The following is a 15,567-nucleotide window of genomic DNA, read 5'->3' as shown; positions in this document are numbered from 1 at the left end:
ATATTTTACCTTCTAAAAAAATAAAACTCTCATGCAGATACGGATAAACATCTGTTTGCTGGATTGATATTCGTATTTTATCATTATTATTAAACGAAGTCGTATAAGGTGTATATGAATGATATTCAATTTTTGTAATTTTAGAATCTGTTTCAAACCTCGAACTTATATCTAAAACATCGCTTTCAGGCATTCTGTTTTCCAGGGCTCCGGCGAACTGAGGATCGGCTTCCTTACAGCCAGGAAGGAGCTGCGCTTGGCTATCAGTAAAGCCAAGGACAAATTTTTGTACGACCTTTGTGAAATGGCAGAGTTCGATCCATGGGGTAGACCTTACCGGATCGTAATGAAGAAACTCGGTGGTAACAACTTATGAACGGCTTCTTTCGGCAGGGAGGCGACAATCGCTGATCATTTTTTTCCGGCCACTCCGCTAACGGACTGGGACGTAGCTCCTCCCGCCTTCACGGCCAGCCTGCTCGACACCTTTGGCCCGGACACGGACGAGCTCAACTATGAAATGGTCATCCCACCTTTTGAGACATCCGAACTCAAGAAGGCCTGCGCCAGACTATCGTCAGCTAAAGCAGAGGTTCTTCGGGCGTGCCAAACGAAGCCCTGAGGCAATTGGCGAAGATGCGTCAACAAGCGGTCCTGCAAGTGTACAACAACTATCTCAGGGCCCTGTACTTCCCCCAACAATGGAAAGCTGCTTAACTAGTGCTGCTGCACAAGGGTGGTGACAAGCCGGTGGAAGCTCCTTCAAGTTTCAGACCCATTTACCTGCTAAATACGCCGGGCAAACTACTGGAGAGGATGCTACTCCAGCGCCTCGAAGAGTACCCCGATACTCGGGGCTGTAGGCTGAGAGCACAAAACCAGTTCGGATTCAGAAAGGGCATCAGCACCGAGACCGCGGTGGAAAGCGTCCTGTCGGTGGCAAGACGGGCTGCTGCCGTTAGGTTAGGTTAGGTCCTTGGTCGGAATAGGGAACTCTATGTATTGGTTACCTTGGACGTGAAAAATGCTTTTAACTCCCTGAGGTGGCCAATCATAGATGAAGCCTTAAGACGCAAGCGGACGCCGGAATAGGTCCTGGCTCACCTAGAAGAGTCTTTTAGTGGGCGAGGATATGGTCCAGAGACCAGTCCATATGCGGAGTCCCTCAGCGCTCAGTATTAGGTCCTACGCTCTGGAATGTCGCCTACGACGGCCTATCTATGGAACCTGATGTACGACGACCTGATGAAGCTAAGTCTACCAGAGGACACGGAGATAATAGTGTTCGCTGACGACATCGCTGTAGTATGTACGGCACAGGTGCCATTCCTACTGGAGGAGAGATTGGGGGCAGCGCTCAAAGACGTCGTGGACTGGATAACCGAGAACAGTTTAGAGTTAGCCCTGCAGAAAACCAAGTACATAGTCTTCACCAAAAGGAACGTGCGGAACACTATGACAGTTGAACTGCCACCACACAGCTACCCGTCAAGTCGCTGCGTGAAGTACCTCGGAGTGTACTTCGAATCCAGGCTGCACTTCGAGCAGCACGCCAAGCTAGCTGCAAAATGGGCATTAGAGGCGGGAAAACACCTCTCAAGGATCCTGTCAAACCTGAGAGGAGCCAAGCAGAGAACCAGACGTGTACTGGCAACGGTAGTCACGTCTAGACTACTTTATGCAGCTCCCATATGGTCGCCAACCATAACCATCGGTGCGATGAAGAAAATGGATGCATATAGATGAATTATACTGAGGGTCACCTGCTGTTATCGGACTATTTCGTACGAAGCAGTGACAGTTGTCTCAAGCATGTCGCCGCTCAACTTGTTGGCTTAAGAACGGAGGAAAATCTATGAAGGTGTGGACAAAGGAGAGGCCAGAGAATGCCTCCTGTCCAAGTGGCAGCAGAAATGGGACTCGTCCTCAAAATGTAGGTGGACCCACCGCCTCATTGGGGATGTCACAGCTTGGCACATACGCAAACACGGCGAGGTAACGTTCCGCGTTAGCCAAGTGCTGACGGGTCATGGTTGTTTTGGAAGTTACCTGAAGAAGTACTGCCACCTGGATACTGATGCATGCGCACAATGCGGGACAGTCCCGGATAGCCCGAAATACGCGGTGTTTGAGTGTGATGCTTGGAATCGCTGGCGGAACGAGGCGTGCGTGTACCTGGAAGTGAACCAACTATCTGCGGACAACGTGATCGGTATCATGCTCCAGTCTAAGTCCTCTTGGGAGAGAATCAGCATGCTCTTCACCAGAATTATGAGGTTAAGAAAAGAAGAGGAGAGGAGAATGCAGCAAGGTGACGTATGAACACCAACCTCAGGAAGATGAAAAGTAACTAGTTAAGTCATTTTTTTCTTTGTAGGCCAACTCGGCCAATGTAGGAGGGATAGAGCTCTCCATTTTGTAAAATATTATCTGTGTGAGGTTACTACAGGGGGATTGTCCCTGTACGTGATTAATTTATTAGTGTATTGTTTTATTTAATAAACGATGACGGCCAGGAGGAAATAATGCGAAAGCGGTTCCCTCCAGGTTGTTGATTTATAAAAAAAAAAAAGGTTAGGTTAGGTCCTTGGTCGGGATAGGGAATTCTATGTATTGGTTACCTTGGACGTGAAAAATGCTTTTAACTCCCTAAGATGGCAAATCAAAGATGAAGCCTTAAGACGCAAGTGGACGCCGGAATAGGTCCTGGCTCACCGAGAAGAGTCTTTTAGTAGGCGAGGATATGGTCCAGAGACCAGTCCATATGCGGAGTCCTTCAGGGCTCAGTACTAGGTCCTACACTCTGGAATGTCGCCTACGACGGCCTACTCGGCATGGAGGTCCCACCTGTTGTTCATCTGATCGGCTTTGCTGATGATCTGGCAGTCGTATGCAGTGCCAAAACGATGCCGCAGCTGGAAGAACGGACCAACCGGGCACTGGAGGATATTGACGGCTGGATGGTGAGACATGGGTTGGAGCTGGCCCACCACAAGAGTGAGGCGGTCATGTTGACAAACAAACGACCTCGCACCATTCCCAAGTTGAGAATAGGTTACCGGATAGAGCAACACGGGGAGATCCGGTACTTGGGCGTAAGACTGGACACTAGGCTCACCTTCAGAGATCACATTCAATTTGCCGCAAAAAAGACCATGACATCGGCGACGGCTCTTGGCAGGATTATGCCGAACATAAAGGGCCCTGGGCAGTGGAAGAGACGCTTATTGGCAACAGTGGTTGAAAGACAGTTGTTATACGCCAGCCCCCGTCTGGGCAGCCACAGTAGCATCAACTGCCAGAACATGAGCACTCCTGATTAGGCCTCAGAGGGCAATAGCCCTTAAGATCATAAGAGCCTACAGAACGATCTCGGACGAGGCCGCGCTGTTGCTGACTCGCATGCCCCCGGCGGACCTGTTAGCCGAAGAAAGATCCAAACTGAAAAGTCGTTACAACGCTCAGCCAACACCAGGAGTCCCTCCACTTTCCAAAGGTAGATGTAAGGAGCTGGAAAGGGCCATCACGATGGAGCAATGTCAGCGATGGTTATACTCGTCAAAGGGTCAGTGGACCAGGAGGCTGATCCCCGACGTCAGGAGATGGTCGTCCGGGACTCTTCCTAAGATACCACTGACTTTTCATATGACGCAGGCGCTCTCGGGTCACGGCTGCTTCCAGTATCACCTCAACTGAATGGGAAGGGCCACCAGCCCCCTCTGCGTCCAGCGTGGAAGCGCCGAGGACAACGCGGAACAAACCTTTTTGGTTTGCCCTTACTGGGAGCCTTACAGATCGGAACTGACGGAACGGACTGGTAACAGCATAACCATAGATTCCATGTCACGCATCCTCCTAGGTCCGGCAGAGGAAGATATCCCCCAAGAATACGTCGCGAGGCAAGAAGCTATAGAGGAGGCGCTGGAGACTCTCAGGCTCCTCTATTGGATAGTTGAAAGGATAATGTAAATTGAAGAGGAAGAGGAAAGGGCTCGGCAGAGTGCCCGCATTCTTGAATGAAATATTACGTTTATTATTATATGTAAAACCTTGTTTTTATCAATACCTGTGTTTTTACTACTAAGTGTTTATTAATATTTACATGTATTGTTTGTTTAGTTTCCGAATGCAACCTGTAATTGTATCAATTGCATTGTAAAGTATTGTATGAATTGTATTATAACGCACCGAAATTGTAAACTATACCTTCAAGGGGGTAAGCCGGGGGGATTGTCCCCATTCTTCCCCCAATTAAAATTGTATTTGAATTTTCTTCAATAAACGATGGCAGCGTCGTGGAAGTAATACGCAAGCAGTCCCCACGGCGCCGTCGATTTAACAGGAAAAAAAAAATAAAAGGCATTCTGTTTCAATTTATAACCTAATGCCTTTAAAATGTTTTATTTTTCACTGTCAATTTTTTAACTTTACTTGATGTTGACGGTAATACTTTAGTCTAACCTGAAGTAAAAGGCTTATATTAAATTTTGATCCATAACGTTTAATATGTAGTATAATTGTTAATGTCTCACAAAAATTATCTATTTGATTAAAATCTTGATCAACTAATTGAATAGTTATTGAATCAATATTTGTTTTGTTCAATTTATAATATATAAGGTTTGGTGGTGATTGACTCACTTTTGTTCCAGTTTTTCCACTAGGGAAAAACTCGTAAATCGAATGACTTTGGAGGTCTAAATTTGGAGGATTACTGAATGATCCTTGAGCAATATTACATATCACTTTTATACAGTTAATTGAGTTTAAATTTACAGCTTTTCCGAACGCAGAACTAACCTGAATGTCTACCCATACTGAAAAAATCTCTTTTAATTGATTGCGGCCACATGATACATCATCGAATATAATGATAGAATTTTTTTTAGTTAGATTTAGTTTTATAACTTTATCAGCGTCTGTGAATATAAAAAAGTTAGCACCTTTTATATCATCTATTATTTTTTTTAATAAAATATATTTTCCTGATTAGAAGTTTTAGAGTATAAATAAATATTCTCAAATCTTATCCGTTTTCATGTGTGATTAGGTTTTACATTATATTTGTTTTACCTGAACCACTAAGACCAACTATAATAGCACGTATAGTGTCGGGTAATAACGGACCGTACCTTGATAGTTTTTTTATTACTTGAGTGTCCACATTTAAAATATCTAATTTATCTTTCTGTTCAATCAAATTCATTTTCTTATAAATACTCTAGAATTTATAATTTATTATCAGTTATTGATGACGCGTTCAACTCATAAGTGGAAATCGGATAAGACTGGTAAAGGTTTTATAAACTCTCTTATAAATAGTCTTCCGTTTGAAGCTTACATTCCTGGTTATCAGTTTTGTGGTCCTGGTACGAAATTAAAAAAGCGAATAGATCGTGGTAAGAAAGGCGTAAACCCGTTAGATAACACCTGTTGCAATCACGACTTAGTGTACGCGAAAAGTAAAAATTTAGATGAAAGACATAAAGCTGATAAAGTGTTAGAAAATCGTTCTTAGGAAAGATTTAAAGCTAAAGACCACTCCTCGAAAAGAGAAAATTGTTGCCTACTTGGTAACAAATGCGATGAGAGCTAAACAAAAAATGGGGATGGGTTATAAAAGTAGACAAAAATAAGCTAGAAAAAAAAATAGTTCTAGACTACGAAACGGCGAAGAAGAGGATAGCAGACACAGATATCATGACCAACTATCCATCGGCGGTCATCGATATGGATTACGTGACGAAGCTCCAGGATAGATACGATTCCGCCGTCTTGGACCAGTAAGTGGAAGTGCTGGTGGAGGAGACGAAGATTGCCGGGTACGATCGGGCCAACATCAGTAAATATGCTGTAATTGATGTTGCTAAAAAGAGGAAGCCCCACTTCTTCTTAAGAAACATCAAATACAGGAAACGTTTACTGACCAAGATCATGGCTGCTGTTAAGAAGGTCCCGTGATAGACATGTGAGTGTATCGACTATCCAGTTCAAAACTGAAACAACTCAAAAAAAAATCAAATAACTTTTTTGTTAACAATTATCAATTAAATAACGTATAAACTCACGGTCACCGCCACCGATCCACACACACATACAAATATACACACAGTTACACACCCACTGCACACTAGCATTCAATAGTCTTGCTCGGCGAACCTGTCTACTTCTATTAACTTGCTAAACGTAAACAGGTCGGTTGGTGGGTGACCGGGGCACGCGTATTTATAAAATTGCTTTGATCGCTCTCCTGAAAAAAAGGTTTATTTTGAGTTTTTGGAGTCTTGAACTGCTTAGTCGATATGTGGATTAGGCCTACTGCGGATACCACTATAAAAAAAAAACGAGCCAAACGCTATACTTCTGAGGTGGTGTGGAAATTAACAACTACAATTTTTATTAATAAAGACCGATATGGAAAACTTTCAAGAAAATTAGGAGTTGGCCCGGGAACCGGCGGTTGGCTGATACCAGGCCTTTATCGCGGCGCGGGGTCAAGCTCGACGACGTCGTCGGATCCCGAGTGATTCACCGGAGACCGACCCATGAGCTGTCATTTTTTTATTATCTAGCGAAACCACAGCTAACCTTCGCATCCTCGCGGGTCTGACCTCCCGCGACGGTCCGTTCAGGGGTAATTCCCAGATTTTACGCGGAAAACTAGTGGATCGGATAGCGTGTCCGGACGGAAGACCAAGCCCGAAGACGGGACGTGGATCGGACGAAAACCAAAGGTCGATCCGAAAGTTTTCCCGTAACAGACCGTTTGTAGCGGTCTGCCGGCCAAGTCTGGGGTTCCCTAACGAAAATCGAAAAATCCGATCAATCCATAATGACACGGATTCTCAAATCCACGAATTATTTCGACAAATCCCAGACGTTCGATCGAAACGGTCGTATCCTACCGAAAATTTCTGACAAGAAAATTCTGTCGGATTACCAATTTAGTTTTCTTTCTTCACATTCAACGACCTATCAACTGTATAGGATAGTAGATGCAATATCTTCTCCCTGGAAAAAAAATTATTTTGTACAGCCGCTTTCTTAGACATATCATAAGCTTTTGATAGAGTCTGGAGTCTGGCACGATGATCTCCTGCATAAGCTAAAAACAATTATTCCTTCACTTCCAAATACAATAGGGGTCTGTGACGTCAAATATTGGCAAGTATAAGAGCTGAGATCTCTTAGGGCTGCAATTTATCACCAATTCCCTATAATATTATATTCGCTACAGATCTATCAATCACACTAAATAATATATCAGTAGAAGACTACGCCGATAACAAAGTAATAATCTCTATGAACGATAATCCACTCAAAGCATCTGCAAACTTTCAAACTCACCTAGACCTTATAGAGAATTGGTACAACAAATGGAGATTTAAATTAAATCATAACAAGTCTATCCACACTATCTTTACACTAGACCAGCTTCCTCCCCTGAGGTAACTCTATATGGTACTCCAATTCCATTCTCTTCTATAATTAAATACCTTGGTCTTACACTAAATAAAAGATAAACGTGGGTCTACCATATTAGAAAAAAAGACTATCACTGAACAACCGTTTTCGTATCCTAAAACCTCTTATTAGAGATTATCTCTATTAAACACATCCTCCCTAATATCAAACTCCTCATCTTCAAAACATAACTGAAACCAATTTGGACGTACGGCAACAGCTATGGGGAAGTGCAAAAATTAATTAATGCTCCCCATACATATCTTATCATATTCTCCATACAGACTTCAAATTAAATACTATACATTAAAAAGCCAAACACTTTTACAAAAGATTCGACAACCATCTTTCCTACCACTTAAATCCTTTAATTAAAAACATTTCCTCCCTCACAATCCTCAGCAGCCCTTCTAGATACTTAAAACGTTAATGGTGCAGAGACCATATTCATTCGTACCTACTTTCGTAGTCTCCATATACTGCTTATTGCTCAATTATGTGGAAAATTTACCGATACAGTCATTAGCACATATTATACCGATAAGATAAAAATATAATACAAACGTTAGTAAATATATATTGATATATACATTGCAAAATCTACGATACTATTTTTATAGCAAAACTTCACATTGTTATTATACTTATACGTAGAGGTATCAAATAAAACATAAGTTTGGCATTCATAAATTTTCTGTTAAAATTATTTTAATGTATATTTTAATTATAAATTGCGACTGGCGAACTCTAAAAAATATTTCGCGACTCAAAGAATGGGAAACTGCTCTAATGTATGTATTTTATATACTTATTAAAACTACGAACACGGAAAAGCGTGATATATATTGCTTATATTGTTTTATTTCTGATAACATAACGAAATTATAACATATTTTGTTGTGTACAATAATATATTTTGATAACTTTTATCAATCGTCATTCAATAATAAGCAAACGCCTTGTAAAATCCAAAAACTGTTATGAATATATGTTTTCAAGTCTGCTTCAAATACTAAACCAATGCCCATTGCATTTCGCCGCAGTGATGTAGTGTACACCGGAGTACGAATAGTGTTCTGAAAATAGAAAGAAAAATAATGGTGTCACACAATACTATAATAGTGACCAAATGATATAGGTATATCAGGGGTGACCAACAACATGAATAGGTTTACGGAATACATTGATAAATGCAATAATACCAAGAGCTAAAATGTTTGTAGACACATTTTATATAGTTTGATCATTTTTTATGAGCTCATACCTAAAAAATTAAAATTAATAATAATATTAAGTAAATTTTAATTTTGTAAATAAGACGCGAGCCGCAAGTTGGCCACTTATGATATATATCATTTAAAAACAATAAGCTAGCACCCTAGCCACAGAAAATAATAGAATAAACAGCTATCTGAATTTCTTTCTTGGATGAAAAATATTTCCGTTGGCCTTGAAATCAATTTTTTCCAGTAATATTTTTGATAATACGTGCACGATTTTTACATAACCATGTAGAACAAAACGTTATACGTATTATACTTAAAGTATTCGATGTCATGTAAGGCGTTCAGTAAAGTGTGAGCAAATCAATTAACTGATTGATCCCTTCTATTCTATTATGCTCTGTGTCTTAACCCAACTGGTCCTTGTTGTAATGTATTCGACACAACAACCAACAGCGTTTTTTTTTTTTTAAACAACAAGTGGTTTTTATGTAAATGTTATTATGTATGTTACTAGTAATTTCAGCTTAGTAGCTTCGATGGGGACAATGAGGATGATTGGTAGGTTTTCGATCAATACGTTTGTTTTTGAGATAGCTAAACACTGTGCGTTCATATCCCAATGCGCTCCTTCAATAAATATTCCACTTATATAACAACCCTGAAATTAAAATTTATCGTCAAACTAATTTGTATTAACCGATTTAGTCAAGTTTATCATATTGTATTTGTAAAAATAAACAGTACGAGGGTTGATACAGTACGATGAAATGCGTTAACATACGTTTATGGTCATTTCAATAGTGCGTTATGCCTTATTTATGTGAGTATCGTATATATTTTACCGTATTTGGGGATATTTGGACATCGTCTTTATTTGTATATTCAGTAACCGCTGTATACAAAGTAGAATGATCCAATGACCATCCATTCGCTCTGCACGCAATCTGTACGATTGCTGTCAAATATGATTCGGGAACGTGAAGACCAGCTAGCCATATAACCAGAGGTTCTCTAATTGAGCTCTATTATGATGATTAATATTGAGTATTAACTACTTTATATTATTATTATTGAATAGTAAAATAATATCGTACCCACTTTGTATACTGTTCAGTTCTTAAAACGAAATGTTCTATCCATCCACCAAGGTTTTTACACGTTTGTGGGGCCAGCTTCAACCAAGCAGTTGGTATTTGACCGTTGTATAAAGACAAAGAAACGCTTTCTAAAATAGAATCCATTCCAATTTCACCCAATAGAGCCTGCATGATATAATTCAAACAAATTCCTAATTTTTTTTTATTTACGCAAAATTGTATTCATATAGTTAAACAAACTTTTCGCAACATCGATAAAGTGACCCTAATTTTTTTTATCAATATATTGAATCTCTCTAATTCTTGGAGCAAGACAACAGTACTGGGCGTAAAGTTTTTTTCGTACGTTTTTCTGACATTTCTGATGTCGAATAGATCGGGTAATTTTTGCAATATATCATCAGCTACAGCATCTATTAATTCTTCACGGCTCTCTCCAGAATCAGATGACTCTTAACATAAATACATATGTATGTACATTATTATTAATTAGTACATAATATTAATTTTAATAATTGTACGAAACAAATGAATTCGTCGACTAACCCGTCTGTGGTTGTAATTTAAGTAGATTATCCCAAATATTTTTTGAAGCTTTTGTAAAATATCCCATCTCAGCATTAAAATGCAGACCCAGTACCTCTGGTCCACAAATTATAGGTAGTTCATCAATTGACTCTAGAAGATATATAATATAATATATAGGCGGTATGACACTATGTTAAATGAAAACAAACTTAAATAATCGTCCTTAATTTCAGCCATTGGTATTTCATATTGAACATTTTTATTGTAATGGAAATAAAATTTTTGAAACTTATCAAGTATAAATTGCCCAAAATATTCTTGCATAAACGTATTTACGATTCTCTGATCATAACTATCAATCACGCGCCCACCATACATTACATTTCCAATTAAATATCTCAATGTATCCCAAGGCAATGGAGCATCTATACCATCATCCAAAGTTTTGTTTAAATAATTAACCAGAATCTGTACGCAAACTGAAAAGTCTGATTCGCTAAAATCATAAGCAATATTCCAACCAATTTTGTCGTATTTCCTTCTCTCCTGTAATAATCAAATTGATTAATATAGACATTTGTATAACTTAATTTTTTTTTTTACTTGAACAACTGCGTGGAAAAATGCGAGAACATATATTAATGATTTATATGCTGGGTGAGCACATTCGTTCAAAGTGTCTTGTTTCAATTTAGTAAAAGTGTTTCTAATATTTAATTTCAGTCCGTTGGGCGGCTCAGTGACCACTAAAACATAATGTCAATTCAATATATTGAACTAAATTGGTAAAAACAATTTACCTTTTAAAGATCTTTGTAATACTGATACTGGGAAAAAAGGAGTTGCTTCAGTAGCTAGCCATAGTCTAAAATCTGGATGAATTTTGTTTGTTCTATCCAATATCTTTTCAAGATCATATAGGAAGTTTATCAATAAATGACAATTTTGGAACATCAACCAGTGACCATCATTCATTGCTAAACTCAAAAACTTAAGTGCAATCTGAAAAATGCAATTTTGGTATAAGCTTCTGATTAATAATAAAGTTTTAAGTGTCTACTTTTTCCTGTCCTTGTCCAAGTGATAAAAATTCAAATTCATTTGATGAAACTCCACATCGACCAGCGAGTTTCACCAGGTCGGGAGTCGGATCGGACCCAGGACTTAAAATAAACAGTCCGGGATTTTGAGGTTCAGTATGGGCATAAATCACATCAAAATCAATAGTTGGCGTGGTTATGTACATCTCATCCATTACTAGGACTATATAATTGCTGATAGCTTGATAAGTGCGATCAACTCGAAAACATCGTAATAACATGAGTTTAGAAAAGGGTTCGTGTAATTCAGAAAATGGATAAGGTGGATCTGTAGATTCTGGCATATCTAGATCATACCAGATTTTCCAATCAGTAATATTATTAATTATATTTTCACTCAGATTAGGGAATATTTCTGGAAAATCTTTAGTTAATTTAACAATATCTTTCCAGTTTTGCGGTGACAACCAACTGATAGGATTTATATATTCTGGATTTTTATCTAGTGTAACATTTCCTTTAATAAAAAAGTCAAGTTGAGATTTGGATACGTGATTCGTGCTTATTTGAAGTTTCACTGCGATTTGAAATGAAAATAAAAGTTTATGCCTTTCAAAAATACCTAAATCAAAAAATTAAACTAATGTACCGATTATTATAATGCTTAATGTAAAAAAATAACCTGTACATCCGTATCTATACAGGTTTTCAGTAAAAGTGTTAATAATATTCATAAGTCTTTTTTTTAATTTCTTGTGAGGCAACGCTTTTTTTAGAGATGTTTTAAACACGTTTTGGTAACTAGAAAGCGAATTCTGATACATTGCATTAATTGTACTCATATCCGACAGCACGAAGAACAATATAGCTCCTCTAGTAGCAGCTGAACGAAATTGGTTTCGAAGTACATCGATTTCCATTGCAGTAGTAGTTGCTAACGACAATTTTTCAGTAACTTCACTTGCTTTTGATTTAGTTTCTTCTAATGTTTCAATCAGATCTATGTTGTCTAATATATTTCCTGATGATGTAGCCAGTTCACGAAGCAGAGAATCCTCAAGATTTTTTAATAGACTTTTGTTTGAGCTGATCTCCATAACCAATTCGTCACTTTGTTGTTCTAAATCGGGTCTTTCATTTTTAACTACATTACCCAATAGTTGATCTTCGAGTCCCTAAATAAAATAATTGTTTTAAACACAACTTATTAAATTAAAATATATATCAATGTAACTTTTTGTGTAATTAAGCAATTTATAACAGTTGCTTTTGTATAAATCCATGGAGAAAAAAATGGATTGGCTATTTTCGTAGTAAGATAAATACGAAATTTTTCATCGTAATCTACTTCTTTGTTACCCAATAATACAAACTTTCGACCAGAAATATCTAAAAAAATGATTAATATATTCTCGATACCATTAAAAAAAATATAATTCTTATTAACTCTTTATATTTTTTTCTAAAACATTTTCAATTATTGAATCTATATACTCCACATCTTGAAAAAGTACGGGTGTTCCATAAATAATAGCATTTTCTACATGTTTCAAATAATCAGAATCGCTAAATGACAATGTTTTTAGACTATTTGGTTCTTCTTTTTGTTTTATCCAATTTAACGCCTGTAATTTTTTAATCCAAACTTAAATTATCAATATTTTTTAAAGTATCGATTAGATTTAGATTACTTGTTGCTGTGGATCTACACACAACGGAAATCTACTCGCCCTCATAGTAAGAATACCATTCTGAATTGATAAATCATCTGATGGCAGTCCTTCCGAATTCCAACTATAAAGTAATATTATTTTATCAAAAAATAAAATGAGATTATTTTTTTCAAATAATTACGTTGAAATCGTAACTTCGTCTGAAAGTTCTATTTCAACTTTAAATGGATTAGTTATCGGTATTTTACTTTCTATTATACTTGGAAACCAATTATTGAATAACATATCAACACGAAATTCATATGAAAACGGTGCCGTATAAGCTAAGAATGACGAACTCATCAAACAATTTCCAAATATTTTTTTCTTATACTCTTCCAAATCAACTAAATCTTTCTTCCATCTAGTATTCTCTGAACTTAAACCTTTAATTAATTTATCAGCTGCAATTAATCTACGTTCCATAAGATCTTTTTCTTCTTGAATAATTGCACGTTCAGCCATTGCATTTTTATATTTTTCATTCAGTTTATCTAGCGTGAGCATTATGTCAGCTAGTTCCTTTTTGAGGTGATCGATCAGTTTAGATACCTAAATGATAAATCAAAAATCATGGTATATGAAAGTTAATTGAATGTAAATCATGAATGCAGAACCATAGGTTTAGCGATCAATAATCTATAATATATGCTAGCTCACAAATAACTGAACAAAGTATTATATAAAGAGTTATTAAGAACTAAATGATGATAAATTAGCATAATAAATTCTCTAATTAGTTATTTATTAAAATTATCTGAATAAAACCATTTATTTTTCATAAAAATAGCGTTAAAATATGTGCCTTTAATTCCAGGGATTATATCATAAAAATATGTAACATTTTTATATTTTTGAGTTTTTAAAAATTATAAAATATTAGGTTTTTGTAATGTAACAGGCTGGGTTTTTGATTTCAGAACTTTTTTGGAAAGTTGTTCGTTACACTATACGAATATCATTAGAATTTTATCAAGAATAAGTTAGGTTGTACAATTTAAATTTAAGTGGTTGTCCAAAGAATGGGAAACGAATAGTATATATCACATTAGTATTTCTGATTTAAAAATCCAGAATTTTCAATTCTACAAACAAAGAATGTTGTAGTTAATTATACAGTAGACACTATAATTTTGAATCCTAGAAAAATTGTAATTCTGAAATAACCTACTTATTGCACTAAATTGTACGCCGTTTATAATTGAATTATTGCATAAATACGAAAAACAACTATAATACCGTTTGTCAAAGACTTCTGGTCTCAAAGCAAAAGAAAGAGTACACCATAATAAAAAAAAATTGACGTACATTATTTTTGAATGTATCATAGTTCAACGGCTATGAATCAACATTCCACATCGCTTTCATACCTTATACCATTATACTTTTTTTTAACACTTTCAACGCCGCTGACGCGTATACGCGTCAACAAAGTTTATTTCATTGGGCCAGTGACGCGGCGTTTACGCGTCAGTAACATACGTACTTTTCTATCCTCCATAATTTAATTAATTTAATTTTAATAAACTCTGAAATGTACACAAGATTTAGACAATAAATTCTTAATTTAAATCTATAAATGGTTTGAGTTTTCGTTATTTTTAGATACGAATAATCGTTGTTTTTGACGACCTTCCCAAAACAATGTATATGAACGTATAAAGAATTTAAATTAGATATATTATGAATGTTTCTACTGATATTTAATCATTTATTAATTATAACAACAATTGTAATATTTGGAAAATACTGTATCATGCAACATGGCTATTTTGCTACTAGTTAATTTGTTTCATTTCGCGTTATTTACGAAATTATAACGGAGGCCTGCATATTTTATATTATCAAACAATTAGAACAATTCATAATTATTTTGACGGTAAGTTATTTTATTTCAGCTTTATGTTATATAATTTTCATATACTAGCTATTATTTACTTTTACTACGTATAATTACTTATAATTTTTATTTGAATACTATTGTAAATTATCTTTTTTGTTTCTAAAATACTTATGCCTATTGCATACTATATAGTATACTTGATATTATGATATATCATATAATATTTTACCTAAATTTATTCATTGAATTATTATGTAGAAATTGTTGGATCTTAGAATAAATATGGATAGTCAACCAGGACCATCACGAGAGAGGTCTCCGGTAGTAACGAGGCGTAAGAGGTTGACTGACGAACAATTATTGGCATTATTACAAGAGTCAGATGTAGATGATGGAGATAGTGATTTTGAAATTGATACAGAGGAAAGCGATTCTGAAGATAATTTATTGATAGAGGCAGACACACCCGAAATACAAAACATATCGACTGAGCATTGGAGTTCTAACCCAATACAGGTCCCTTTAATTCCATTTACAGAAAATACAGGGTTGAAAGTACAGCCGAAGGGACATGAGTCTATTGACTTTTTTTATTTACTAGTATCTGATGATTTTTATAATTTTATTGTAGAAGAGACTAATTTGTATGCTGATTAA

The 15,567-nt window shown here is 36.5% G+C and overlaps 1 protein-coding gene across 1 annotated transcript in view; it reads right to left on the bottom strand.

Annotated features, from left to right (window-relative positions):
- Positions 1-8,393: 8,393 nt before the first annotated feature.
- The window catches only part of LOC112591398 (dynein heavy chain 10, axonemal), a 36,812-nt gene continuing 29,638 nt past the window's right edge, over positions 8,394-15,567 (bottom strand). Inside the window, exons 26-40 of the mRNA XM_025335204.1 lie at positions 13,210-13,619; positions 13,047-13,149; positions 12,803-12,980; positions 12,590-12,744; positions 12,038-12,530; positions 11,376-11,977; positions 11,116-11,317; positions 10,919-11,061; positions 10,525-10,861; positions 10,334-10,465; positions 10,028-10,239; positions 9,785-9,952; positions 9,533-9,712; positions 9,202-9,348; positions 8,394-8,540 (exon numbers count right to left, since the gene is read on the bottom strand). Coding sequence (XP_025190989.1) covers positions 8,394-8,540; positions 9,202-9,348; positions 9,533-9,712; positions 9,785-9,952; positions 10,028-10,239; positions 10,334-10,465; positions 10,525-10,861; positions 10,919-11,061; positions 11,116-11,317; positions 11,376-11,977; positions 12,038-12,530; positions 12,590-12,744; positions 12,803-12,980; positions 13,047-13,149; positions 13,210-13,619 — 3,609 coding nt within the window. The remainder of the gene's footprint in view (positions 8,541-9,201; positions 9,349-9,532; positions 9,713-9,784; positions 9,953-10,027; positions 10,240-10,333; positions 10,466-10,524; positions 10,862-10,918; positions 11,062-11,115; positions 11,318-11,375; positions 11,978-12,037; positions 12,531-12,589; positions 12,745-12,802; positions 12,981-13,046; positions 13,150-13,209; positions 13,620-15,567) is intronic.

This window comes from Melanaphis sacchari, unplaced genomic scaffold, assembly GCF_002803265.2.
Source record: "Melanaphis sacchari strain LSU unplaced genomic scaffold, SCAv2.0 Contig133_pilon_pilon, whole genome shotgun sequence".
NCBI classification, from domain to species: Eukaryota; Metazoa; Arthropoda; class Insecta; order Hemiptera; family Aphididae; genus Melanaphis; species Melanaphis sacchari.
The sequence above is the reverse complement of the archived record's forward strand: the minus strand, read 5'-3'. Positions and strand labels throughout refer to the sequence as shown.